Below are 24,758 nucleotides of genomic sequence, written 5' to 3'. Positions count from 1 at the left end.
AGAAACCATAAACTTGCAAAAAGTAAGTGTCATTCTAAAGAAAACAAGAAAAAACAAAACGAAGAAATTTGTTAAGTAAAAGAGATTTGACTCTCAAGGTGATTCGGGAAAACATGGAGCGTATAACCATGTTCATTACTGAGCACAAACTCGTCGTCAGTGAACCCTTTAAGCTCGAACCTTCTAAAAGTGGTTCTCACCGGATCACAAAACAAAATATAAGCCGATTTATGAAACATGGATTCTACATAAATAAACTCACCAGCATGAGTGAAACCTTTTAGTAGGAAATTAGTTGTCAAACTCTTATCTATGTGAACAAGAGGTGCAAGAAAGTCTTTACTCGACCACTTGTGTTTCTCCAAAATCCACAATCTGATACCATTCTTCTTTATTCTTTCTCTACCAACACAAGCTAACCTCCCATGATAAGCTATCAGCACATCCTTGTGAACATCCGATGATGGTAACTCGATCATATCAATTTTTTCAGATTTGACATCAAAGCTCATTAGAACCCACACACACCTATCATTGACAAAGGCTATATAATATACAACACCGTTGATGCATCTCCCACAAGTATTATAGTCAGAACGATGCTTATAATGCGTTTTGACCGTTCTCCATGTTTTTTGACCTGGTTCTAAGGTTAAAACCCGACACCCATCACAAGTTATTGAAAACTGCATGCATATTACTTTGTGTTTACCTTCCACTGGATCGTATCCTAACAAGATTGTTAGATCATTCCAGTTCCCATTGGGTGTAGGTAAAGTCAGCAACCGTCCCGTACTAGGGTTCCAAACTATCGGCTTTGCTGATTCTTGAAAGCAGATCAAGCCATTGACAGATTCCGTAGGGAGGAAGTAATTGATTTCTTTTGAGAATTCCATATGATAACGATCCATAGGCTGAGAAGAAGAGTGAGACTTGTTCCAAGTCTCAAATGTCTGACGATGTTGCGGAATCGAGGAAACAAACAACTTTTCATTTGCTTTGAAGCAGAGTAAAAGCCGTGGAGACCTAGTTTTTAACAAGTTGATGAAATATGGCTCGGTGGTGATTGATGACCAAGGCTTGGACACGCAACGAAACCTCACAACGGATTTCTCAGGCAGCCTTAAGAGTATCTCTGAGACTAGATCTAGAGGAATGGACGACGAACCTGATTTTGATCGTTTTCTTTTTTTTTGGTAGACTTTTATCTTCTTCTTCTCTTCTTCTTGTTGCTCCATCTTTGGCCAAAACCCTAATTTTTCAGGCTTTTCGACCTCAAATTTGCTCTAAGGTTCTTTTACATATTATTCTAACTAATTTTAAATATGTAAATAATAAGAATATAAGTTGGAGATTTTATGGGATTTTATAGTTTCCATTTTTTAAAATTAAAACGGAAATCCCATGAATCTTCGTCTTTTAACAAAGCCAAAAAAAATATGAATTTGGGTTTTAAAGCACTAAAACTATTAATTCACATTTTTTGGCTTTGTTATAATCTTGGAATTTGTATAGAAAAATTAGGACCAAAATTATAAAATTGGTTTAAAACAAAAAAGTTAGTCATAAAACATTATAAACATAAAAACATGTTTTTAGTCATATGCATAAAAATCTAAATTCATATATCTTATAAATTTGGAAAAATATATATATATTTTTTTTTATATCAGCTCAAAAACGAATTACAAATGAAACATTGAATCTGGATAATGAATCAGAAATTCAACAACCATGTCTTAGTTCGTTAGCTAGTAGTGGTTATGAGGTAGTGAGTGACTAATGACCAAAACGCAAACCAAAGTCACAAACCAAAAGCTTTTTAAAGATAATAATGATAATGGATTTTAGCACATATTGGATCTGCAGGACCCACTAAATGACTCATACCACAAAGGCACAAACACATTCATTGCCTCTCTCTCTCTGGGAAGAAGATAATTGTCTCCATCTCCATGAAGCTTCTGCTTCTGGGTAAGTTTTGTGGTCTTCGTTCATCTTTTCTCTAGAGATTTCATATTCGCAATCCCTCTGGTTAGAAATCGTGTCTGGTGATTTTTGAATTATATCCTTTTGGTGATTTTGGGGGAATTCGATGGATACTCTGTTGAAAACACCCAACAAGCTCGATTTTTTCATCCCTCAGTTTCATGGGTTTGAGAGATTAAGCAGTAATAATCCAAACCCTGCAAGGGTTAGGCTTGGTCTGAAGAAAAGGGCTATCAAAATTGGCTCTAGTGTTGCCAGTGGTAGTGCTGCTCTTTTGGATCTTGTTCCTGAAACTAAGAAGGAGAATCTTGACTTCGAGCTTCCTTTGTACGACACTTCCAAGAGTCAAGTTGTTGATTTGGCTATTGTTGGTGGTGGTCCTGCTGGTTTAGCTGTGGCTCAGCAGGTTTCTGAGGCTGGACTCTCTGTTTGTTCCATTGATCCTTCTCCAAAGCTCATATGGCCTAACAACTATGGAGTTTGGGTTGATGAGTTTGAGGCTATGGATTTACTAGATTGCTTAGACACCACATGGTCTGGTGCTGTTGTCTATGTCGATGAAGGTGTCAAGAAGGATTTAAGCCGGCCTTATGGGAGAGTTAACCGGAAACAGCTCAAATCCAAAATGCTTCAGAAATGTATTACCAACGGTGTTAAGTTTCATCAGTCTAAGGTCACTAACGTGGTTCACGAGGAGGCAAACTCCACTGTGGTTTGCAGCGACGGTGTGAAGATTCAGGCTTCGGTGGTTCTTGATGCCACCGGGTTTTCCCGATGCTTGGTTCAGTATGACAAACCGTACAACCCTGGGTACCAAGTAGCTTACGGGATTATAGCTGAAGTCGATGGTCACCCTTTCGATGTAGACAAAATGGTGTTCATGGATTGGAGAGACAGACATCTGGACTCATATCCTGAGCTTAAAGAACGGAACAGCAAGATCCCAACATTCTTGTACGCGATGCCGTTTTCTTCCAACCGAATATTTCTTGAAGAAACTTCTTTAGTTGCTAGACCTGGTCTGCGTATGGACGATATCCAAGAAAGAATGGCTGCTAGACTGAAACATTTGGGGATCAATGTGAAGAGGATTGAGGAAGACGAGCGTTGTGTGATCCCAATGGGCGGTCCTTTACCAGTCTTACCTCAACGAGTTGTCGGGATTGGTGGGACAGCGGGAATGGTTCATCCCTCAACTGGTTACATGGTAGCTAGGACTCTTGCAGCTGCGCCAATAGTTGCAAACGCCATTGTGAGATACCTCGGTTCACCGAGTAGTAACAGCCTAAGAGGAGATCAACTCTCTGCTGAGGTATGGAGAGACTTGTGGCCTATTGAACGGCGCAGACAGAGGGAATTCTTCTGTTTTGGAATGGATATTCTGCTGAAACTCAACTTAGACGCTACTAGAAGGTTCTTTGATGCATTCTTTGATCTGCAACCTCATTACTGGCACGGATTCTTGTCTTCCAGGCTGTTTCTCCCGGAACTGTTGTTCTTTGGGTTGTCGCTCTTCTCGCATGCTTCTAATACCTCAAGATTGGAGATCATGACAAAGGGGACTGTTCCTCTTGCTAAGATGATCAACAATTTGGTACAAGATAGAGACTAAGGACCAGAAACTTAGACATATAAGTACATCTGTTCTTTGGTTCTTGACCCAGTGGTATATCCACATTGCAAGTCGTCGCATAATTGTGTATAAACCGCAGATCATAACCTGAATCCTTGTGAAATCAAAGTGTTACTAGTTATTCTTCATTAAAATTAATATTTTGTGCTGCATCGTGTTTTCACCAACTCTTGTAAATCCAAAACTAGAGGCAAAATGTAATAAGATAAAAGAATTGATGTTGAACACAAAAGCAACTCTTTCAAACTCCTTCTGCTCCTTACTGGTTTGATGCTTCCGTGAAAATCTTATATTTCATCTTCCTCGAAAGGGTCTCTTTCCGGATAATCACCAACCTGCAAGCCAATATTAAGTTCATGAGTACCAGAAAATGGTTTTTTGATTCAGTCTATCCAACTAATTACTTAAACGAGGTTAACTGCTAAGAACCCAATCCATACTAGGTCCAAACCATATCCACAAAGTCAAACTCGCCCAAAAGTTAGCTTGAGAGTGATAATTACCTTTAGATATTAGCTATTTCTATAGCTAACCCATATTGGACTCCAGACTCCTAATATTAAACTTGGAAAGGTAAAACCCGCATCATCTATTTGAGAAACAGAAAATTCTACTATACAACGGATAATGTAGAATGACTAACCAGTTCGGTTCTATGAAATATAATGTCATTTCACAAGCAGAATGAATTAAGCAACTGTGAAGCTAAGACCTTAAAGAAAACAAAATACCTTTACTTTGTCAGGCCTGACCATACCACCTTGAAGCGGAGGGCACTCAAAGAATCTTGTTCCTTTCACCCTGCAAATGTAAGCCAGTATTAAATATGTGGGATCTGGCAACCGAGCTTCTACAGATTGTACTTAAGTTATGAACATCATGATGTTAAGAAAAAGTCTATAAAAGATTAAGAAGATTAAAGTGATAGTAGCACAGAAACAAGAGCTGCAAGTGAAATCAAGGTTCCAGAAGCAAGAAAGGACTTTTACTTCGATTTCTGACAGAGTTTAACCTTAATGAGTACAAAATAGTATCAAGACGAAAGAATTAACATACATGCCATCATGTTTTCCAAGGGGTTCATCATACTGAATTCCAACCCAATAGCCAGGACCCAACGACTCTGCTCGTCCAACATATTTGACCATTCCTCTTTTCTCCCCAGGCTCAACTTGGCATCTATCTCCCACCTTAACATTTGAATGATTAAATAAATTAGAAGCATAACGAGTTGAGAAGGAGCAGAATCAGAAAGGTCACGTCTCACAAAGTTAACAAGAAACTGGCTGGTTCAGTTAAAGGAAAAATAACCATGATATTTGCACAGAGATCTTCCATATACAAAAAGAATATTTCTGACTAACCTTGATATTCGCACAGAGATCTTCCATATAGTTCTCCTTCGTCTGTTGAAAGGATGAAATTGGAAGAAGAAACCTAAGAACATTAGTATTCTTGAATGACTTAGTCTACTTCAAATACTTCTCCCAGTGACTAAGCTAAAAGCTTCAGTTTCGCTGAAAGTTTGAGAAGAAGCAACATACAAGTTTGGCTTATATTGATATATTCGTTTTGTCATACCTTAGCCTCAGCAGCAGCCGGAATTTGAGACACTCTTTTTTCTTTGAATTTCCTAAAACTGTCTGGAATTTGAACACAAGAACATACAACCATCAAAGGAATTCGCGATGCTCTGACATATATTCAAAGTCACTTGATTGAAAAACTTGTCTCCTTTGAGACACTGATTACAGGTATTAGAGAATTTTACCAGTTCGTTTAGCATAATCCTCCTCTGAGATGTTATACTTCTCAACCAGTGATGTATCTTCAAGCCAGCCTCCAGTTGTGACTGACGACGGGTCAAGATCTATGATGTGCAAGCGAAACCTATTGAAAGCAGCAGAAAAGAACAATCAGATGAAATGATAAAACAAGAAGCCATCACATTTGAATTGGATTCCATGTATCAAGATTACAGTGAACAGAGGTCTATTGAGTCAAATAGGCTCCAAGTTCTCTAAATTAGCAAAATTTGCAATCTCTTCTACAAGCTATGGAGAAAAATAGAAGTTACCCATCAAAAGGGGAGAAGAAACCGAGAGGTCTTGAATTATCACTGAGAACTGCAACCTTTGAGCCAGAGTCATCATAGAGCTCTAAAGCCATGGAATTAACAGATGTACCACATTTCTTCCATAGCTTTTCTTTCACAGCTTCTACACTCATCTTCACAACAAAATCCAAAAAAAAAATGTATTTAAAGAGAGCAATACATATAAAAAACACTAGTGATTCTTCTGCAGACTCACTTGTGGAGAGAAACGAACATCCGCAGAGAAGCTTTTAAGGTTGGCATGAGTAATGTGTAGATGAACAGAGTCATCTCCTTCCAACTGTAAACGCGAAGTTGCCATTTTTTTCACCTCTAGACCTGACAAAAAAAACTCTGTTAAATCACTCTTATCTCGATGAAATCCAAACTCAAATTCGATTTTCTCGACTTGGGTTACATAAAAGGCTTACCTTCTTTGCTTATCTGGGGAAAGAGTTAGACTTGTCGGAAATCGAATCGAATCTCGCCGGATCGGAGAATGTAGCTGAGAAATCGATTAAAAAACGGCGACTGTTCAAAAGGTCGTTAGACTCGTTTGGATTTAGCCACGTGTTCAGTCGCACGTTAAACTCTGTGTACTCACCCGCAGGTTAGTATAGCCTCTAATCCCTAGTCAAAAACAAAAAAAAAAAAAAAGGCACGAGAAAAAAAAAAGATCCGTGAGGAGGAGGAATATTCCGGCGATGGCGGAAGATTTTTCGGTGGTTGTGTTGGCTTCTGATCTAGGAATTGATGCTCGACCGTTCTTAACAAGAAGCGATGAGGTTGATGAACAAGAGAACTGGCACGATTGTCCTCAATATCTCGAAGATGAAGATTTCTCTGATCTGGATCTTCTCCAGTTCTTCACACTCCAAGGCTTGGATAAGTCCGGTAACCGGATTTTCCGCGTCGTCGGAAAGTATTTCCCTGGTAATCAATCACTCGCCTGTTTACACTTGATCGTCCTATTAGTTGAAATGAGTCTTCAAATACTGTGATTTTGGTATAAAGTTGCTGACTTGATCACAAGGTCATGTTTGTGATTTGATTTCTAACTGTGTTAAGGTTTGATTTGATTCAGTTTCTAATTGTGTATGAAACGCAGCTCGTGTTGTGAGTGCAGAGCGGCTGAAGAAGTATATATTCCAGAAGATAAGCAACCAATGTTCTGAGGGACCCTTCTGCTTGGTCTACATGCATAGCACAGTGCAAAGGGACGAAAACTCACCGGGCATTACCATCTTACGGTGGATTTACGAGGACCTTCCTTCAGATATCAAAGACAGGCTTCAACTTGTTTATTTCATCCACCCTGGTCTTCGTTCCAGACTTGTCATTGCCACTCTTGGCCGTCTTCTTCTAAGTGGAGGGTAATCATTTTTTTTCATATGCATCACTAGATCTATTAAAGCTATTTCAAACTTACATAATCAGAATTGCATAACTAGATTAATAAGTAACCTCAGAACTTACATATTCGAAGTTGAACCTAAAGTTTGAAGCTTTCATGATCTAGGAATTTGATGCTCTTTGAGCTTGTATCTGTGAAAGCAACTTGAAACGGTTGTGGGATCTAGATTACCTTTTGAATCAAGAACTGTGGACTTAACTGTTTTTGTCAAAACAATATCTCTTTTAACATTGCAGACTGTACTGGAAGATTAAGTATGTGAGCAGGTTGCAGTACCTTTGGGAGGAAATAAAGAAAGGCGAGGTAGAAATTCCCGACTTTGTGAAGAACCACGACAATGTGCTCGAGCATAGACCATTAACGGACTATGGAATCGAACCGGATCCTTTCCAGTTAGCAGAGGTTCAGTCTTCATCGTTCTCTCTCAACCGCTACGAGAACAGATGGGTCTCATAGTACATTTGCTCTTTGTTGAGCTAGAACCTCTATGTTTGTGTCTGTTGTATAGAGTAAGCTAATGTACTAAAGACTCGTGTATCAATCTGGTTTTGATTGATTTTGGACCGAACCAGTACCAAGTCTGATATATATGTAATTATTTTGGGTTTATTACATGTTTGAGAAAAAATTCTTATTGTAAACTATCATCAGAGCTAAGCTGCACCAGAGAGCAAAAATAGCGAGTCTATTCAAATGATAGCCCAGAATCTCTTTCTGCAAAACAAAACAGTCTCTGTCATCTTCTTGTCTTTGTTTTCAAGCTCATGAGTTTCCACTTCCCACAATAATTTAGGAGCCAAGTCTCGGATCCTTGAGATGATAGATTCCTCGTCCCTTATTATGATAAACCCCTGCCCAACCCCGACAAACCCCTCATTAATAAAGGACCACACCACAAGTGTTTTTTTGATTCAACAATAATGTCACCATTAGTTATTATTGCAAAGGTACCTGAGGGCGAACTATGCGGTCCATCTCAAGCATGATATCCTCTAGCAAACAACCATCTCCGTAGCTTTTGTTGTAGTGAGAGAAGACATGATCGGAATGCAGCAAATCATACGTGCGAGGATATGTTGAGAACGCCTCACACCTAAGACACATTTGCTTTTTAGTTAAGTGGTGCTGACGCTTGTTGGCAAGGATCAGAAACAAAACAAAACAAGTGTTTGATAGACTAAACTCTATTAGGCTTACCAATCATGGAAAGCTCCATTTAAGCCTCTCTCGAAAATTCCAGACAAGGTATCATTCATGGTAGCAGGTACTATGTTCATTACCCAAACAGGATACGAATTCATAGCTGCAGCAAACCCACCAATGAATGCGTTCATGTCCATCGCATTCCTGACTTCAGTCTCATTGACATTCATTAACCGCCAATAGTGATTAACTTGTTCTCTCCAGTAGACTGTATCTGATGTATATTCATCTTCACTGATCCCTGAATGAGAGTTTTGCTAAACTGGTTAAGGAATCTAACAGAACATAATTAATAATGCCACCTCTTCAATGATTTTGAACATAAGAAATGTTGTACCTATTTTTCTTAGAGTCCCCGGATACGCAGAAAGACGTTCAGCTAAAGAAGAGGGTCTCTCTTCTGTTTGTCCACTGATTTGCACACAATCTCTCAGAGTAACTTTCCATGATGGTTTCAAAACATCTTCCACATCACATAAACTTATGAGCTTTAGCTCTGCATTCTGCCTAAGACACACCTCATTCTCGTCTTTAATCCATATTGCAGTCTGTACCTTCCGGGAAATGAGCTTCCAGCACATTGCACTAGTTAGATTGACCAACTTATCCCAGATCATAGGATACTCTTTATCATTTCTATAAGCTGGTGGCGATGAATACACAAAGAATCCATTTGGTCGGAGAAGACGATGAACTTCTTTTAGTAAGATGCCATCTGAAGAATCAAGTGGAAGCATTATCACTGCAATGAGAAGTAAACTTCTTTTAACCAAATTCAACACAAGAATGCATACATACCATTTGCATGCCAATCAACACGACATCTCGAACAATGAACCATCTCAAACGAGGCTGCAGGATAAGGCATTTGTTTGGTGGCAACCGCGGATATCATTGCACCGATGCCTCTTTCCAATGCAAACTGAATCTGGTTTTCATGACCATCTTTGGGAGCAAATGACATTGTCTGTATACCTAAAGGAAGAAGATAAGCCGCAAAGCTCGCAACGCCACAGCCAACATCAAGAACTTGTACCACCCCAGCCGAACGCAAGTCACCTGTTTCATTAGTCATCATATTCCCCAACCTGAAGATAACATATAAAATTCAATGCAATGCATTAGACAAACATCTTCACACAGTATAATTTATCCAAATAAATTACCTCTGGATGTATTCTGCAGCTCCATGCTTAAAATGAGTACCACCACCAGGGAACCACCAAAACTGACCTTGCTCATGCACCCAATTTTGGCCACCCTTTAACTTGAGCAAGATGTGTATGATTCACGTTACTTCTCCATACATAGTCTCTACTGGTTGGCCATTTTATAGGTATCTTATAATCATTTGGTGGAGGTACCAAGCTGGTTGGCCATTTTATAGGTATCTTATAATCATTTGGTGGAGGTACCAAGCAAAAGAGGCGCTGCTCGAGTGGCGGGCAATGCCTTTCGAGCTCTTCTCTTCTAGAAAGATTCAAGCTTGGAAGCAGCTGATGCACATAAGTGACATTGTGACAAGGGATATACTCATTGAACTCCAATGGACACACATTCATCCCAGTTTCAGGTATGACTAGTGGTAATCTCCTATAAGTAAGCGCGACTTTGTTTGCAAATTTGGAAGAAGCTACAAAACAAAAACAACAACCCACATTGTTAAATTTCAAGACAAGAATTGCTCAATTTTGAGGAGAGTTTTTGATTAATTAGCCTCCAGAGGCAAAAAAAAGAATATTAATCAAATCACGCAAAATTCCACAACAAATCCAAATGCATGCAGAGAAATGTTTTTGAAGAATGAAGAACAGAGAGAGTGAGAGTGAGAGAAAAGAGACCAGGGTGAGAAGAAGGTTGAGAGACGTAAATGGGTTGGTTGGTTCCGAAGAGAGAGCCAGTGTAAAATGATCCAACCATAAGAACGAGAGCAACCATTATCGTCTGCCCTGATCTGGCTGCACCAAACAAAGAACCTCCCATTGTTTCTGTCGCTCTTTCTTCTTCTTCTTCTACTTCAAGAAGTATCTATCGTTTCTTGGTGTTCCTCGGGATTCGTTTCTACTTTACTTTTGAGTTTTGAATTCAACAATCTATCAAGCAAGCAGAGTGAGAGTGGTCTTCAGCCTCCGAGACTTGTCACGTCCTCACTTAGTCCACGTGTCAAAATAAATTATTAGATTAATAATATCTTTAATTTTCATAATATATATTTTTTTCGTTATTTTCTCTACTATTTTTTTTTTTAGTCTTTTGTTCGAAATATTCAAAAAAAAAAAACCAAACACTTCCTTTTTGTTATGTTTATTCTTCTTTTTTTTTGTTGCAATTTTCTTTTTAAATCATGTGGTTTTATTTTTTTCCAAAACACATATGGAACGGGTGTAAAAATTTATAAGTTTCTAACAGCAGAAAATTTTGGGACTGGCCCGGTTGATAAATTAATGTGTGCCACACACGAGCGAAATAAATTTTTTAATTTAGTTGAAGTTTCCATATTAGGATGATTTGGAGATTATGGTATCAATTTGAATCAAGATATATAATATTTAAGTTATGAATTATGATACTTTCTTGAAATAATTCTACCTCGTAATCTCTAAATTCTTCTAATGATTCACTGTTTGGAAACTTAATAATCACAAGTTGAAAAAAGAATATTCGCTGACAAAAGAATAAGGAAATACTTTAATTTTTGACCAATTATTTAGGACATGTATTTAACTGATATATATCCTATTAGATTTGAACAAAGACCAAACCATTAATCACGAGTTGTATAAATTAGAAGGGACACCTATGAATCCAAACATAATAAGTGAAAATAAAATGGAGAAAATTTCAGCATTCTTCGTCATTCTCTTCCTTGTCTCGTCGTGTAAGTAATTTATGTCAATCTCGATATATCAAACACTTATAGTTTTCAATAGCAATCCTTAATTACTATTGAACGTATTCAGGCATGGTAACAATGAGTGTTGGAGATATATGTCAAACGGACAGAGATTGTGTGGAGATTGGGATTCCAAGATGTAAGAGAACAGGAAAGATGCCGATTTGTTACAACGGATATTGTAGCTGTTTCGCTAAAAGACCTCCTGCTTCCACTACTCGGAACTCTCCTTCTTCATCAACCACCAAATTCGTTTGATCTGAATTCATATATTTATGCATGTTGCTTTTATTTAAGCTGGGATTAAAGTAGTTAGGAATCTTTCATTGCCTCACTATTATCTTCTTTACACGCATCTTTCATCTACATGTATTTCGATTATCAATCATAGCAATATTATTGCCTTTTACTTGATTCAAATTCAACGTAATGGTAAGAATTAAAATAGTGCTCTTATTATTGATAAGAAAAATGAAACACACGAGATCGATGGATAATATGATAAGAATTTTTTTTATCATGAAGAGTGTAAAACAGTTAGAAGATTTAATCAGACGTTCATAATCAAGAAGAAAATTTGCTAGATACATACGATACTAAACGAAATCATACGAATCATACACTGACGATCTACGTTAATTAACATAGTCATATAGAGACAACTGAATATTATACTAACATTTTGCAAAAATGGCAGTAGAACAAAAAAAATAGAAAATGGTAAAAAAAAAAAGGTATCTTATATATTCAAAAGAGCAATCAGAGAACATGCCTTCAAGGAATCTGACAAATTGGACCATTGTTTTTCTTTTCCAATTTAATGGAATATATTTAAAAAATAGTTAAACTTGTGGTGCCTCACATGTTCTCAGCTCTATAAATGAATTTTGACTGCATAAAAATACTTATTTTTCCAAAACTGACAATTTACTTAAAAAGCTGCAAACGCTATAAATTCTCAAATCTAATCTTATATATACATTTTTGGATGACTTTTAGCAAATAAATCCTGGAGTTGGAATGTATTTACGGATAAATGCCATTGGCATTAATTATTTAAATTTGAAAAATATTAATTAAAGATATTACCAACACGATTTCGAGAATCATAAATTCATATCTTCCTTAATTTTCTGAGTCATTAATGTGATAATCTTTAGGAAATATTTCTCTGTAAAAAAAAACATTAATGAAGGCATTAAAATCGACACTAACAATTAAATTATTTAGATATTCAATTATTTTAAGATTCTTATATCTTATTTGATATTTTTTTTTAATATCTCATTCTTTAATTACTGCGTTTAGAATTTATTGGTTGTTACCTATTTTTTGGTGAAATTTATTGGTTGTTACTTAATAAGTAATTATGGTGCGTTTATTTTAGTTAATATCTAATTTAAAGGATTTGTTTTCTTTTATTATTAATAAACGAATAACATGTATAGAAATAAAAGATTTTTCTTGCGACTCCATAATAAAAATATTAACCTCTTATTTTCTACATTTCTTACACATAATATCCTCTTATTCAATAACAAAAATATATATTGCATATTTTTAAAAATATTTATAATATTTAAATTATATAAAAAGTTTGTAATATTAATATTATTTCAACTCTATACAAATTTAATATATATGTATATATATCTTATGGGAACCATTTAAAAGAAATTTTTAAATTGATTTGAATTATATAGCTTTTAAATAAAAGTATTATTAAAAAGAAAAATAACTAAATGATGTTTAATTTCACGGGACGGGTAATATGATGGGACGGGTTTGGGTTGATATTTATAAAAGATAGTATACCACGGGTGAAATCCTAAAATTAACAATCAAAATAATCTATCAAACAAATTACATTTTGATTTTTTTAAGAAAATATAGCCCCGCGGTGTACCGCGGGTTAAAATCTAGTGCATTTTTATTTAAGAATGGATTATATCTTCACAATTAGACATTTTTAGATTCTCTAAACTTTTTTTTTTTTTTATGTTAATCTTCAAAATAAAAAAATTTAATCTCAGAATCTTCAAAGTTCTCATCTTTCATGATTTCTTCGTTAAAATTCCAGATTATAGACATTCAGCTTAAATAATTAAAAAAACTAATTCTCAAGAAAACAAAAGATACTCATAACCCTAGATAGAACAAGGGCAAAAAGAGCTTCATAGCCAAAAAAAAAAAAAAAAAGAAAAGGGAAGATCAACGCTGAAGATCCATCATTCGTGAGAACTCAGTGAAGCATACAAATCCATCACCGTCCTCATCAACATCTGCTATCATACGCTTGCAATCATCTAACGTGCACCGTTCATCTCCAATGGTCGAGAAAACTCTAAGAAGCTCATCAGCTGAGATCAAACCGTCACGATCCGCGTCAAAGAACTCAAAAGTCTCCTTTAGCTCAGTCGAATCACGAGCGGGATCTAAAGAGACTACACGACTCGCAAGCTCTTCTAAACGGATCGTACCGTCTCCGTCGCCATCCACCTCTTTAATCATAACGTTGATCTCCTCCTCCGTCAATGGCTCAGGACCGAGCCGGCTAAGTAACGACTCAAGATCGTGTCTCGAGACAGCTCCGTCGTTGTCTCTGTCTATCAACTTAAACGCTTGGAGAATCTCGATGTAGGAATAAGGAGAGGGAACCTCTGGGAGAATGCTAGTCGGCGTAACGGAACCGCCACCGCCGGAGGTTTTACAGTCTTGGCCGGAAGATGAGGTGGCGGATCCAAAGGAAGAAGCCGCGGGGGATTTAGAAACAGTGGAAGGATCTTTGGATCTGATGAAGAAACGTTTTGGATTTAGTTTGGTGAGTTTCATAGTGTGATTTGATGGAGGAAGTGAACAACTTAGTTACATATAAATGGGGGAGTGATAAGTGTGAGAGTTTACCCATTGGCAATTTCCTGGAAGTTTCCTACTCCACTTTTTAACTTTATCCTTATTTGATTTATTTTTTAGTTTTTAATGTAACTGTACTTAGTTAGATTAACTGAAAAGTACGATTTTTTCGTTGTCTTTAGTTATGTGGTTGAAGGATCTTTTTTTGGATAAAAAATATCTGCAAAAATTATTAACTAACCGGTCGATACGATTTTTGAAATTCGAAAAACTTAAAGATAAACCAGATTTAGTGACGAGGGAGGGAAAACTAATTTCGAACACCTGAGAGAGAGTTTTAGGTCTTTCTTTGTTCGCCGGAGAAGATTACCGGAGAATGGAGAGAATCCATGTCTCAGTCAGAGCGCGGCCGCTTTCATCGGAGGACGAGAAGACAAGTCCCTGGAAGATCTCTTCCGACTCAATTTTCATGCCCAATCACTCTTCTCTCTCATTTGAATTTGGTACTTTTTTCCTCACTTCTCTTTTCCACTTTATTCTGCTTGCAATTTTCATACCCAATATCTCTCTCTTTTCCTACAATAACAGATCGGATTTTTAGAGAAGATTGTAAAACTATTCAAGTGTATGAGGCACGGACCAAGGAGATTGTTGCTGCCGCAGTTCGTGGATTCAACGGTAAACTCAACAATTTTTCTTATGGGTTTAGCTTATTTACTTATCTCTTCCAAATTTTTGCTCCAATTTTTGATATCTCAGTAATCTGATTTACTCAGCTGTTCCGATTTTTGCTTCAATTTTGATATCTCAGTAATTTGTGGTTCTTTGATTTCAATCTCCCTTACTCCTTTTTGGCTAATGATGTTTGAAGGAACGGTCTTTGCTTACGGGCAAACTAATAGTGGCAAGACACATACAATGCGAGGCTCACCTATTGAACCTGGAGTCATCCCTCTCGCTGTACATGATTTGTTTGACACTATATATCAGGTTCATCCCAAAATTTTCTTACCATTCGTTGTGAATTGGTGTTATTACTGGATTTTTTTTATTGATTTGGTGTTATTTGTGGAAAGTTATTGATTTGAGGACTAACTGTCTTTCTTTTTCTTTAACCCCTAGGATGCAAGTAGAGAGTTTCTGTTGCGTATGTCGTACCTGGAGATTTATAATGAAGATATCAACGATTTGTTGGCTCCTGAACACAGAAAACTACAGATTCATGAAAATCTAGAGGTACTTATATGTCTTCTTAGAATCACCTGTAACAAATTCTCTAGCGATTCTGATGTGTTAACCAATCTTTATGTTATAGAAAGGAATATTTGTTGCTGGATTACGAGAAGAGATTGTCGCTTCCCCTCAACAAGTCCTTGAAATGATGGAATTTGGAGAATGTACTTTCTGTTTTCTTCTCATTGTTTTCTCTATTTTGTTTGTTTCAAACATAGTTTTTGTGTTTTCTTCACCCGTACACATTCATTTGTATGCATCTCCTGATTTTAATCTTCTGTCTCCAATCTTGGTTTCGCTAATATGGATTTAGTTGATGGATCTTCTTTTGTCTTTGGAAATATAATTTCAGCTCATCGGCATATTGGGGAGACAAATATGAATCTTTACAGTAGCAGATCTCACACTATTTTCCGCATGGTAAATATACTCAAACTTAGCCCTCAATTAAATGTAAGTTGGTTTTTGACTTGCCAGCTTCTTCGTAAACAGATTATAGAAAGTAGACAGAAGATGCAAGATGAAGGTGTTGGAAATGCCTGTGATGCAGTCCGTGTTTCAGTTTTGGTATTATTCCATTGGAACTAGTGTTTTTGTTCCCCCTTCCATGCAAAATATTATTTTCTGTGTCATCTTTCTTCTTTCTTTTCACTTGTAGAATTTGGTGGATCTAGCTGGTTCAGAACGGGCTGCAAAAACCGGTGCAGAGGGTGTTAGGTTGAAGGAGGGCTCACATATAAACAAAAGCTTGATGACACTCGGGACTGTCATTAAAAAACTGAGTGAAGGAGTAGAAAATCAAGGGTAGGTTTTTTTGGTCACTTTTGTTAGGGAATGAAGCATATGGGTACGTAAGCATTACTTGTCTAATCTTTTTGGCATTTTCTTTGGTTGAGTTAGTGGTCATGTCCCCTACCGAGACAGCAAGCTTACAAGGATCTTGCAGCCCGCCTTAGGTGGAAATGCAAATACAGCTATTATATGCAATATAACACTTGCACCAGTATGTATTAATCACCAATAAATTAAAGAGCAGTCTTCATTTTCTCTTTGTTTTCTTTGGTGCAATCAACAATGTTAATCTTCGTTTTGATGTTAGATTCATGCAGATGAAACCAAGAGCAGTCTTCAGTTCGCTAGCCGAGCACTGCGTGTCACTAACTGTGCCCATGTCAATGAGGTTGGATCCAAATCATTTTGCACTTATTCTCTCCATCTTTAACATGTTTACTGATTAAGACTGTTAGAAGGATGTGCATTTTCTTAAAAACTAATTATCCATCTATTCTTGTGTTTTCAATACAGATATTGACTGATGCTGCTCTATTAAAGCGCCAGAAGAAGGAGATAGAGGAGCTCAGATCCAAACTAAAGGTTTCTAAATCGTTTTCTTATAAGTTCTCTTATGTTTTTATTGCAGGTTAAATATCAGCTATTCTATTGCAGACTTCTCACTCTGACCATTCAGAGGAAGAGATTCTTAACTTGCGCAATACCTTGTTGAAGGTATGGCATTTTTGTTCTTGATTACTTAATTGTTTATTCTTTCATACGTTTTTGATCTATCCTGTTTTTCTGCAGTCTGAGTTAGAGAGAGAGCGGATAGCACTTGAGTTAGAAGAGGAGAAGAAGGCACAAGCTCAGAGGGAAAAAGTTCTGCAGGAGCAAGCAAAAAAAATTAAGAACTTGAGTTCAATGGTTCTCCTTTCGAATAGAGATGAGAAGCGTGAACAGGATCAATTTAAGAAGGTTTTTCCTGTTTCTTCCATCAATTTAGTTTCCGATATCTTGAGAGTTTATAACAGCATGGCTAGGTGCTAGCATTTATGGCTAAACTTCAAATTACGGAACCATAGTGGAAGGGTAAACATTTGATTTTATAGTGGAACAAGATATGCTTGTAACCTAATTCTTGACTAGTTTAGTTAGAATGATCTCAGCATATTGTAATACTGTTGTTCGCGCCGACATTAGTATGACACTGTTAAGTGAATTATTTAACTATCTTTGTCGCAATTTCTTCCCATCTAAAAAAAAAAAAAAATTTCTTCCCATCTCTTCTAAGATTTGATATGTTGTTTGCTTGCAGGGAAAAAGGAGGGATACATGGTGTATTGGTAAGCTTTCACGAGACTCCACATCAGAGGTGAATGTTGTATAAATGACTAACAAACACGCGAAAATGTTGACTTTGGCAGCCATAAAAATATTTTGTTTCTTTCGTATCAGGTTCAGTCTAATGTTTTGTCAAGGGGATCCTCTCTTGAATCTGCAAGATCCGAGCGTGAGACTGGTCCACTACTTCCATTTTCGGAACTAGTAAATGAACCTTTATATAACATTAACGAGGAAGATGAAGATAGTATCGATGGAACCCTTGAAGATTCTGCACTTCCAGATCCATGTGCATTAGTGAATGTGACAAGCAGAAAGAAAACGATAATTAGACAGAAAACTCCTGTAGTGGTCAGTGTTCCTCTTTTGAATGTATCTTGTGCTCTTCTTGTTGTAAAACTGACATTTTGTTAGTGTTTCATAGGTTGAAAACGAGTTAGATAGAATTCAAAGGGAATATGAGGATCTTCTCTTGCAATATGAAACCGAGGTAATAGTTTGTTCTTCTCAATATCGGTAGTTTATGGTTTTTATTTCTTATTTCTCCACACCCTTCAATAGAGAATCATCAGCGAAATACAAATTGAGTGCCTTAAGGCGAAGTTGGGTGAAGATGGTTTATCTGGTGATGCAAAATGCAAGCAATCAGAAGTTGTTGGCAACGTGCATTGGGATGAGCATGTTGTAAACTTAAGAGATCCAGAAGCTATTCTTCTCATTAAGCAACTCCAAGAGAAGGTGCATGTCTTCTTTTCTCTACTTACAACTGGAGCGACTAATTAAGTAGCTTCTCTTGCTTTCATTATGGCTTTTTGATTAACCATGATATGTTCTGTCCAAAAGATAAACATGCTAGAATTGGAGAAGTCTTCAAGCAACCGAAATCTTGATGATCTTGTCATGGTAGCTACTGAGCAGAATATATGTGCCAGGGAAAAATTTGCTGAGGTATATGTGGTTCTCTAACTGACTGTGATTTGCTGTTCTGTCCAGCCACCTGGAAAAAGAAATGCCTTTGTGCTTCATAAGTTTAAGAAATTGGTTAGAAAATGTTCAGATAAAAACATATTTTTAATAATATGACCATATATCGTTTTAGTTGTATCTTTGTTTTGGTGGTTAAAGTATCGTTTTAGTTGTTGATTACATGTTTTTGGAACTGCTTATCACATAGACTCTTATTATTAATTGATGTTCTTGTTCAAGGAGAATCATCATTCTTAAATTGTCAGTGACCTTACATTTTACAATATGAATTCTTTTTCGTCTTTATCACTTTATACCTTTGCTCAACAAGTAAAAGAAAATTCTTCTTTTAAGTCCGCTTTCTAGACTTGTTTTGGTACTGTTATAGGGTTTTAAACCTTTCATGTATGAAATTCTGTAGATTCAAGAAGAGATTCATGCTGCTAGAGAAGAGGCCCAGGTTGCTCGTGAACAACTTGTGTCCAAGGAGTCTGAAGTTATTCATGTGCTTAATGTTGGTCTCCTTTTCAAATTTATCCCATTAATCTGAAAATCTCAAGACAAATTATTATTGTTGCCACCCAGTGTGCCATTGCCTAATTGAATTGTTTACTTTTTACTTTGAAGGAGAATTTCAACTCACTGGTCAACGTAGCAACAAAAGTTGAAGTCTTAGAGTCTGAATTTCGAAAATATAAAGTATCAGTGGAAACCATATCGTCAGTTATGAATGAGGGTCTCCAAGATTTTGCTTTCATCTCTCCTTTGATACATGTAAGTACTTTGCATTGTTTGATATATTCTCTTGCATCGTTTATTTCTTTTCGGGTATAAGCTGTGTTTAGTGCAGCATACCTCAATTATGGCTGGTAGTAAAAATTAACAATCGTTTTCTTTTATGATAAAATTTCCCACTGCAGGATTTCACATTGTTTGTGCGCCAAATTTCTGAGCAACATGAGTCACTTATCAACAGCTACCAAAGTGTCCAATCTAGTCTAAAACAAAAAGTTCTTGATGTTGAGAATGAGAAGGTCCGACATTTTTGTTCTCCTCTCACCCTGCACTTGATGTTAAATTTGTGAGTATTTTAGCTTAATTCATGATTTTACTTTTCAGCTTCTTTTGCAAGAGCAGTGTGCTGGTCTGCAGAGCCAAATAGAAGAACTAAATCAGGAATCCCAAAAGCATGAAACTTCCTTAATGGTATTTTAGTTTTCTTCAAACATACTTTAGAGTTTGTTTCTTTCCTTCCTCAAACTCTCCAGTGTTAGAAGTAACTTGACGTTTTTAACCATTTGTCAGATGCTCTCAGAAAACCATGAGTCGGAGAGGTCAGATCTACTCTCTCACATAGAATGTCTTGAAAAGGATATAGCGAGTCTGTCATCCTCTTCCTTGGCCAAAGAGAAGGAGAACCTAAGAAAAGATTTTGAGAAGACGAAAACAAAGCTAAAAGACACTGAATCAAAGCTTAAGAATTCCATGCAAGATAAAACCAAGCTAGAGGTGCGCGGTGGACCCAATTCTTAACTTAAGTAGTACAAGATATTTTGTCGCATAAAACATCTAATTTGTACAATTAATTCTGATATCCTTGCAAAGGCTGAGAAAGCATCTGCTGAAAGAGAGTTAAAACGCTTGCATAGCCAGAAGGCCCTCCTCGAGAGAGACATCAACAAACAGGAGTCCTTTGCTGGTAAAAGACACGACTCTCTTCTTGTTGAGAGAAGTGCTAACCAGTCGTTGCAGGTATTATCCTATGTTTTGTTTGCTGCATGATCTTCTTTTTGCCATTCTAATATTACTTGTCCAATGTTGGAAATGCAAAGTCGAGATATAGGAAGCTAATAAAATGTAAGAAATTGTTATCTTCTTGCAGCAAATCTCTCTCTGTTTGCTGAATTTGGGTATTGTTCAAGCATTGCATGATCATATGTTTCTATCTTTTGGTATATTTTTCCCAGTGGAGAGCCATATCAGTGATTTTTGGTGGATATATACTTTCCGTCCAAGTGAGATGCTCATTCCCATTTCTACTTCACATTTATCAGGAAGAATTTAAACAGCTTGAAGTGCTTGCTTTTGAAATGGAAACCACAATTGCTTCACTGGAGGAGGAGCTGGCCGCTGAACGTGGAGAAAAAAGGGAGGCACTCTGTAGAAATGAGGGTTTAGATTCAGAAATTACAGATCTGACAGAGAAACTGGAGCACTCAAATACTCAACTAGAACATCTGCAAAAAGATGTCTCTGAGCTTGTACGTCTTTTCATGCAATTGATGATTGATCCATAAATTGTTGATATTGAAGTTGATGCAGTTAGCGTTTTCAAGATGCACTGCGTTTGCTCAACTGTATGTCATGTTTTGTTCCAGAAAACGAGACTTGAAGGCTCATCTTCTGATCAGCAACAACTGGAAACCAATGTTAAGCAGTTGCTTGAAGAAAAGGAAGAGCTAGCAATGGTATGATGATTCTGACACAGATTCTAAACTTAGTTCTTGTTTGTGTAAATCCAGTAATTTTCTCTGTTGTTCAGCATCTGGCGAACTCACTTTTAGAAATGGAGGAAGAGAAAGCAATATGGAGCTCGAAAGAAAAAGCTTTGACAGAGGCCGTGGAGGAAAAGATCAGACTATATAGTATACAAATTGAGTCACTATCTAAAGAAATGTCAGAGGTATGTTCCAAACAAGGAACCTTTTGTAGTGAGATTAAAACCCAAACTTTTCTTGCAACATCACTTTGGATGTTGCCCTTCAGAACTATCAATTTGTTTAACTAGCATAGCTTATCCTATCTATTTTGATCTATATTCTAGAGTGGTGGTTTGGAATTATCATGAGAAGTTCTGCATAACTGTCATCAGCATGAACTTTCTGTAGCGACGACCAAAAATTATTTTATTTCTAATATTTTCTTAGGCTTTCTCTAAATATAATATATGTTCTGACGGAAAACCCTTTTATTGTGCCATTTTAAGTTCTCGATCTCATGATACTTTTAGGCAAAGAAGGAGCTGGAATCTTCCGAGGAGAATGCTAAGCAGGAAAAAGAATGCAGGTTTGTACTTTGCATTTCTCTACTTTAGAAAGTTCAAATTCTATCTCCTTTTAAAATATTCTTGCTAAGCTTTCCGGCACTTGGTTGATCTGTACTCTAGTTGATGCTATATCTGTTCTGACTTCACTATTTTATGTTACCCTGTAGCCTGGAGAAGTCTTTGGAAATTGATAGACTGGGTGATGAACTTCGATCAGCTGATGCTGTGAGTAAGCAATCTCAAGAGGTAAGAATCATTTCACAAAAGGTTTCCTCTCTGAACGTCTGATGCAGAGGTTGTATTACATTTTTCAATGAGAAATCTAAATTTGTAATGTTGCTGATGACAATACACCTGACTTTCTGGTTATCGTACTCATGCTTTTGGTATGCCAGTTAAAGACCAGATGACATCACTTGAAAATTTGTTATGTTAAAGATGCAAACTTTATACACAAAATTGATATGTGCACCTGCAGGTTCTCAAGTCTGATATCGACACTCTAAAGTCCGAAGTTCAACATGCTTGCGAGATGTCAGATACATTTCAGAGAGAGCTGGATTATGTCACAAGTGAGCGCCAGGGTTTGCTAGCTCGCATAAAGGAGTTGAGTAATGAACTTGCTTCATCAAATCGTTGGCAGGTTTGGTTTACAGCTCACTGACTTGACTCTATTACAGATATAGTAGTAACCATTCATTCTCACTAAAACCCTATTACTGCCGTCAGATTGAAAATGCAAAAAATCCAATTGAAGAATTGACTCACAGAATCTCAAGCCAAGAAATCAATCCGTGCAAGGTAATGCCAAGTGAAATGTTTGATTGTGTTTTTTCTCATTGATTTTCCTCCAAAAGAACCAATGCAAGAAATTGCAGTTTTAACTTTCCCGATATAACTAGTTTTCATATATTAACCATATTTTTTGATGTATCTGATAGCAGGATGCAGCTGCAGAAAACAAGGAGAAGGCAAAGCTAAAAATGCGACTCAGGGGTACGCAAGCACGCTTAGATGCAATCAGTCTAAGGCACAAGCAGTCTGTGCAAGAATCAGAACTTATGAACAGGAAGTTCATGGAGGCATCTGCTAAGCTAAAGGAGAAGTTAGCATCAAAAGCACTCGAAGTTCTCGATCTCAAGAAGCAACTCTCTGCTTCTTCAAGAACAATGTGATGAACTTAAAACAACATAACTCTTAAGTAGTTGATTCGCGGCTAGTAAATGTTTAAAAGCTGTATACTTTTGAAGTGATTCACGTCAAAATCACAGAGAACTGATGTGATTATGAAAGAGTCCAATATATATATATAAATTATGATAGATAGATCAACAAACTACATGGAGGTTTTGCTGAAGTAGTTAAGAGGATAAATCAAGGGCATTTTGGTCCACCGCTCTTGGTCTTCCAGTTGTTGTAGCAAGGACATACTTGCTTATTGCCATAAGTACCTGGAGGCACACACAAGCACTTAGTACAACATTTGTTGCAGAAGAACAAACATGGCTTCTTGTATTGTGTATTCGAGCATCTATCTCCACACCTTGGCCCACACTCTAATGTATGTGGAATAGCGGATTTAGTTTCGCATTCAGCACAAACATTCATCAAAAACTAAAATAGTCATTGGTTTACCTTGGGGTTGAAGACTGCCTTGAGTAGTACCGTACTATCAAAATCAACAAGAAGAATCAAATTCAAAGGATGTTAACTAAAACGGTTGTGTGGGTTTCATGAAACTCTTTTCAGTAGTGAAACCGGAGAAACTCACTTGAGAGCTATTGTGATGCGGCAGTTGTGGTTGCGACTGTGGTGGTTGTGGTTGTGGAGCAGGAGATTCCAAGTATATAGGCTGTGTATTATTCAGGACGGATAAGATAAAGTTGATAAATGTGAACAATAGAGGAATACATAGATGGTAAAATAGAAAAGAGTGTTCAAAAACTTACATGCATTTGGGCAGACAGAGGAAGATGTAACAGAACAATGGAGAAAACAATGGTGTTAAGTTTTGTTGCCATTTTCTGAAAACAGAAATGATTGTAATGAAGCTCAGGTATATGGTTTATTTTGCAGACTAAGCGATCATTGTGAACAAAGGATATAGAGGTCCAATACATAAATATAGTCCAAATTCCAAATAATTTTTAATCTTGAAAACATATTTCTCATGTCACTGCTTTTTTTGCAAAGTAGAAGCCATCAATTAACTATGGTCTAAACTCTAAATATACTCTCTCTTTTTTTTATTTAAAGTTTTCAATGGTGTAACTATACTTAATTAATGGATTGAACACCAATCAATAATCATATGTAAAACCTAATTTTAAAATACTTAATTACTGATTAAACATCAAAATTATGTAAGAAATAATACATTTCCGTATATAAAATCTAAAGTTGTGATTTTGTGTATGCATATAATATTATGGAATATGTATAACCAAAAGTTTAGTGGTAAGTACAAATATAGACTTTCATGTTCCCAATCTCGGACAAGTGAAGTAGAGAGCAAAGATGTGATAACGAACGAAACGAGGCTTATCACATGTGTAATTCTACCGCTTGCTAACCCTATCTCTTTCTTGTGACTCCACTTTTTCCGCATTTAACTTATATATTTGTTCTATATTTTGAGAATTGTTCTGAATGTTCTTGGAGACGAATTTCGTCAAGAAAAAGACACGTGGTGAGAAATTTTGGGATTCGAAGTAGATTTCTCTCTGTAGGCTTCCCCGTGACCTAATTGTGTTTACATGCCAAGCCATTTTGCATGTTCAGAAAGTTTGTTTTATTTGGTTTAAAATGTTCAGAAAGTTTAGAATACTTTTCTATTTTCATTCAACAAAATAAATGTTTGAGATAGGAACCTTCTCAATTCTCAACTATATCTAGATTAATCTTAAGTGTATATTTGATATATTCACACCACATTCAATGTGTTTACTTCGTACCAATTTGAGAATCATTTTTTTTTTTTTCGTTTTGATTATAAACCAAAAGATTAATCCAAACTACTCTCTAAACTCATGAAAGTCTAGGTATTACAACCGTTGACTTGATCTACGTACCAAATTGTTTCGATCGGCTACAGAATTGAAGTTATACCAAATTACCATTGACCTACCAAATTGCTTCAATTGTGAGAAGGTAGAAAGAGAAGTATATAAAATGGAAAGTTCTAAAAGTGAACTACTAACAACGATTTAAGACACAAAGATGTGCATAATTTTGTACGATTTGGAATACATGATTATCTTTAAAATTTGGATTATTTTCATTTAATAAGAACATTTGTGAAGAATACTGTATATGGAC

The 24,758-nt window shown here is 36.5% G+C and overlaps 9 protein-coding genes across 15 annotated transcripts; 4 read left to right on the top strand and 5 right to left on the bottom strand.

Annotated features, from left to right (window-relative positions):
* Positions 1 to 34: 34 nt before the first annotated feature.
* On the bottom strand, positions 35 to 1,249 carry LOC110229807 (putative F-box protein At3g10240). Its single transcript, XM_021030768.1, has one exon. The coding sequence runs from the start codon at positions 1,236 to 1,238 to the stop codon at positions 72 to 74; it is 1,167 nt and encodes a 388-aa protein (XP_020886427.1). The 5' UTR covers positions 1,239 to 1,249; the 3' UTR covers positions 35 to 71.
* Positions 1,250 to 1,887: 638 nt separating this feature from the next.
* LOC9318724 (lycopene beta cyclase, chloroplastic) lies at positions 1,888 to 3,865 on the top strand. The gene has a single exon (XM_002884738.2). It carries the CDS (start codon positions 2,096 to 2,098, stop codon positions 3,599 to 3,601), a length of 1,506 nt encoding a protein of 501 aa, XP_002884784.1. The 5' UTR covers positions 1,888 to 2,095; the 3' UTR covers positions 3,602 to 3,865.
* Positions 3,721 to 6,261, bottom strand: LOC9320850 (tubulin-folding cofactor B). Its single transcript, XM_002882611.2, has 9 exons — positions 6,149 to 6,261; positions 5,935 to 6,056; positions 5,700 to 5,851; positions 5,394 to 5,512; positions 5,204 to 5,265; positions 4,987 to 5,028; positions 4,679 to 4,812; positions 4,354 to 4,423; positions 3,721 to 3,957 (listed from the first exon to the last, which is right to left on the bottom strand). Exons 2-9 carry the CDS (start codon positions 6,037 to 6,039, stop codon positions 3,910 to 3,912), a joined length of 732 nt encoding a protein of 243 aa, XP_002882657.1. The 5' UTR covers positions 6,040 to 6,056; positions 6,149 to 6,261; the 3' UTR covers positions 3,721 to 3,909.
* Positions 6,262 to 6,263: 2 nt separating this feature from the next.
* On the top strand, positions 6,264 to 7,743 carry LOC9318723 (protein GDAP2 homolog). Of its 2 annotated transcripts, none has more exons than XM_002884737.2 (3): positions 6,264 to 6,650; positions 6,826 to 7,090; positions 7,368 to 7,743. In XM_002884737.2, exons 1-3 carry the CDS (start codon positions 6,422 to 6,424, stop codon positions 7,585 to 7,587), a joined length of 714 nt encoding a protein of 237 aa, XP_002884783.1. In that variant the 5' UTR covers positions 6,264 to 6,421; the 3' UTR covers positions 7,588 to 7,743. The 2 variants fall into 2 exon arrangements, with proteins under 2 accessions (XP_002884783.1, XP_020886101.1); XM_021030442.1 differs by having other exon boundaries at positions 6,368 to 6,650; positions 6,844 to 7,090.
* Positions 7,667 to 10,407, bottom strand: LOC9320849 (probable methyltransferase PMT6). The gene is given in 8 exon segments (XM_021030441.1): positions 7,667 to 7,982; positions 8,083 to 8,224; positions 8,329 to 8,575; positions 8,672 to 9,049; positions 9,133 to 9,422; positions 9,501 to 9,598; positions 9,600 to 9,967; positions 10,176 to 10,407. Coding segments are annotated over 8 exon segments (1,827 nt in total). The 5' UTR covers positions 10,318 to 10,407; the 3' UTR covers positions 7,667 to 7,820.
* A 362-nt stretch (positions 10,408 to 10,769) lies between these two features.
* Positions 10,770 to 12,183, top strand: LOC9318722 (defensin-like protein 311). Its single transcript, XM_002884736.2, has 2 exons — positions 10,770 to 11,212; positions 11,295 to 12,183. Exons 1-2 carry the CDS (start codon positions 11,134 to 11,136, stop codon positions 11,483 to 11,485), a joined length of 270 nt encoding a protein of 89 aa, XP_002884782.2. The 5' UTR covers positions 10,770 to 11,133; the 3' UTR covers positions 11,486 to 12,183.
* Positions 12,184 to 13,262: 1,079 nt separating this feature from the next.
* On the bottom strand, positions 13,263 to 14,151 carry LOC9320848 (probable calcium-binding protein CML36). The gene has a single exon (XM_002882609.2). The coding sequence runs from the start codon at positions 14,057 to 14,059 to the stop codon at positions 13,439 to 13,441; it is 621 nt and encodes a 206-aa protein (XP_002882655.1). The 5' UTR covers positions 14,060 to 14,151; the 3' UTR covers positions 13,263 to 13,438.
* Positions 14,152 to 14,269: 118 nt separating this feature from the next.
* Positions 14,270 to 22,727, top strand: LOC9320847 (kinesin-like protein KIN-7O). 3 transcript variants are annotated; one of them, XM_021032288.1, is made up of 32 exons: positions 14,270 to 14,583; positions 14,669 to 14,758; positions 14,952 to 15,070; positions 15,203 to 15,316; positions 15,396 to 15,477; positions 15,666 to 15,733; positions 15,806 to 15,880; positions 15,972 to 16,117; positions 16,214 to 16,316; positions 16,413 to 16,493; positions 16,619 to 16,687; positions 16,760 to 16,819; positions 16,895 to 17,062; positions 17,403 to 17,459; positions 17,543 to 17,779; positions 17,853 to 17,918; positions 17,990 to 18,166; positions 18,272 to 18,376; positions 18,816 to 18,908; positions 19,022 to 19,168; positions 19,315 to 19,428; positions 19,514 to 19,600; positions 19,700 to 19,903; positions 20,000 to 20,146; positions 20,449 to 20,655; positions 20,773 to 20,862; positions 20,937 to 21,077; positions 21,405 to 21,460; positions 21,608 to 21,686; positions 21,919 to 22,083; positions 22,170 to 22,241; positions 22,385 to 22,727. In XM_021032288.1, the coding sequence occupies exons 1-32, from the start codon at positions 14,457 to 14,459 to the stop codon at positions 22,613 to 22,615; spliced, it is 3,777 nt and encodes a 1,258-aa protein (XP_020887947.1). In that variant the 5' UTR covers positions 14,270 to 14,456; the 3' UTR covers positions 22,616 to 22,727. The 3 variants fall into 3 exon arrangements, with proteins under 3 accessions (XP_020887947.1, XP_020887946.1, XP_020887948.1); XM_021032287.1 differs by having other exon boundaries at positions 22,382 to 22,727; XM_021032289.1 differs by lacking the exons at positions 21,608 to 21,686; positions 21,919 to 22,083; positions 22,170 to 22,241; positions 22,385 to 22,727 and having other exon boundaries at positions 21,381 to 21,460.
* Positions 22,683 to 23,944, bottom strand: LOC110230209 (gibberellin-regulated protein 13). 4 transcript variants are annotated; one of them, XM_021032292.1, is made up of 5 exons: positions 23,906 to 23,944; positions 23,390 to 23,464; positions 23,212 to 23,292; positions 23,076 to 23,109; positions 22,683 to 22,996 (listed from the first exon to the last, which is right to left on the bottom strand). In XM_021032292.1, exons 2-5 carry the CDS (start codon positions 23,459 to 23,461, stop codon positions 22,815 to 22,817), a joined length of 369 nt encoding a protein of 122 aa, XP_020887951.1. In that variant the 5' UTR covers positions 23,462 to 23,464; positions 23,906 to 23,944; the 3' UTR covers positions 22,683 to 22,814. The 4 variants fall into 4 exon arrangements, with proteins under 4 accessions (XP_020887951.1, XP_020887952.1, XP_020887950.1 ...); XM_021032294.1 differs by lacking the exon at positions 23,906 to 23,944 and having other exon boundaries at positions 22,834 to 22,891; positions 22,984 to 22,996; positions 23,390 to 23,601; XM_021032293.1 differs by lacking the exon at positions 23,906 to 23,944 and having other exon boundaries at positions 22,683 to 22,891; positions 23,390 to 23,598.
* Between the last annotated feature and the right edge of the window lie 814 nt (positions 23,945 to 24,758).

This window comes from Arabidopsis lyrata (assembly GCF_000004255.2).
Source record: "Arabidopsis lyrata subsp. lyrata unplaced genomic scaffold ARALYscaffold_3, whole genome shotgun sequence".
In the NCBI taxonomy this organism is placed as follows: Eukaryota; Viridiplantae; Streptophyta; class Magnoliopsida; order Brassicales; family Brassicaceae; genus Arabidopsis; species Arabidopsis lyrata.
The sequence above is the reverse complement of the archived record's forward strand: the minus strand, read 5'-3'. Positions and strand labels throughout refer to the sequence as shown.

Bases quoted from the DNA above. Each gene is read 5' to 3' on its own strand.
- LOC9318724 (XM_002884738.2), top strand. From the start codon at position 2,096: ATGGATACTCTGTTGAAAACACCCAACAAGCTCGATTTTTTCATCCCT.
- LOC9320848 (XM_002882609.2), bottom strand. From the start codon at position 14,059: ATGAAACTCACCAAACTAAATCCAAAACGTTTCTTCATCAGATCCAAA.
- LOC9320847 (XM_021032287.1), top strand. From the start codon at position 14,457: ATGGAGAGAATCCATGTCTCAGTCAGAGCGCGGCCGCTTTCATCGGAG. The intron at 16,118-16,213 runs GTAGGTTTTTTT...TGGTTGAGTTAG, and splicing joins GAAGGAGTAGAAAATCAAGG to TGGTCATGTCCCCTACCGAG. The intron at 18,909-19,021 runs GTTGGTCTCCTT...TTTACTTTGAAG, and splicing joins AAGTTATTCATGTGCTTAAT to GAGAATTTCAACTCACTGGT.
- LOC110229807 (XM_021030768.1), bottom strand. From the start codon at position 1,238: ATGGAGCAACAAGAAGAAGAGAAGAAGAAGATAAAAGTCTACCAAAAA.
- LOC110230209 (XM_021032291.1), bottom strand. From the start codon at position 23,560: ATGTATTGGACCTCTATATCCTTTGTTCACAATGATCGCTTAGTCTGC. The intron at 23,293-23,389 runs GTAAGTTTTTGA...AATAATACACAG, and splicing joins CTCTGTCTGCCCAAATGCAT to CCTATATACTTGGAATCTCC. The intron at 23,110-23,211 runs GTGAGTTTCTCC...TGATTTTGATAG, and splicing joins CGCATCACAATAGCTCTCAA to TACGGTACTACTCAAGGCAG.
- LOC9318722 (XM_002884736.2), top strand. From the start codon at position 11,134: ATGAATCCAAACATAATAAGTGAAAATAAAATGGAGAAAATTTCAGCA. The intron at 11,213-11,294 runs GTAAGTAATTTA...GAACGTATTCAG, and splicing joins TCTCTTCCTTGTCTCGTCGT to GCATGGTAACAATGAGTGTT.
- LOC9320850 (XM_002882611.2), bottom strand. From the start codon at position 6,039: ATGGCAACTTCGCGTTTACAGTTGGAAGGAGATGACTCTGTTCATCTA. The intron at 4,424-4,678 runs GTATGTTAATTC...TTACATTTGCAG, and splicing joins CTTGGAAAACATGATGGCAT to GGTGAAAGGAACAAGATTCT. The intron at 3,958-4,353 runs GTATTTTGTTTT...ATTGGCTTGCAG, and splicing joins TCAGGCCTGACAAAGTAAAG to GTTGGTGATTATCCGGAAAG.
- LOC9318723 (XM_002884737.2), top strand. From the start codon at position 6,422: ATGGCGGAAGATTTTTCGGTGGTTGTGTTGGCTTCTGATCTAGGAATT. The intron at 6,651-6,825 runs GTAATCAATCAC...TATGAAACGCAG, and splicing joins CGTCGGAAAGTATTTCCCTG to CTCGTGTTGTGAGTGCAGAG. The intron at 7,091-7,367 runs GTAATCATTTTT...TTAACATTGCAG, and splicing joins CGTCTTCTTCTAAGTGGAGG to ACTGTACTGGAAGATTAAGT.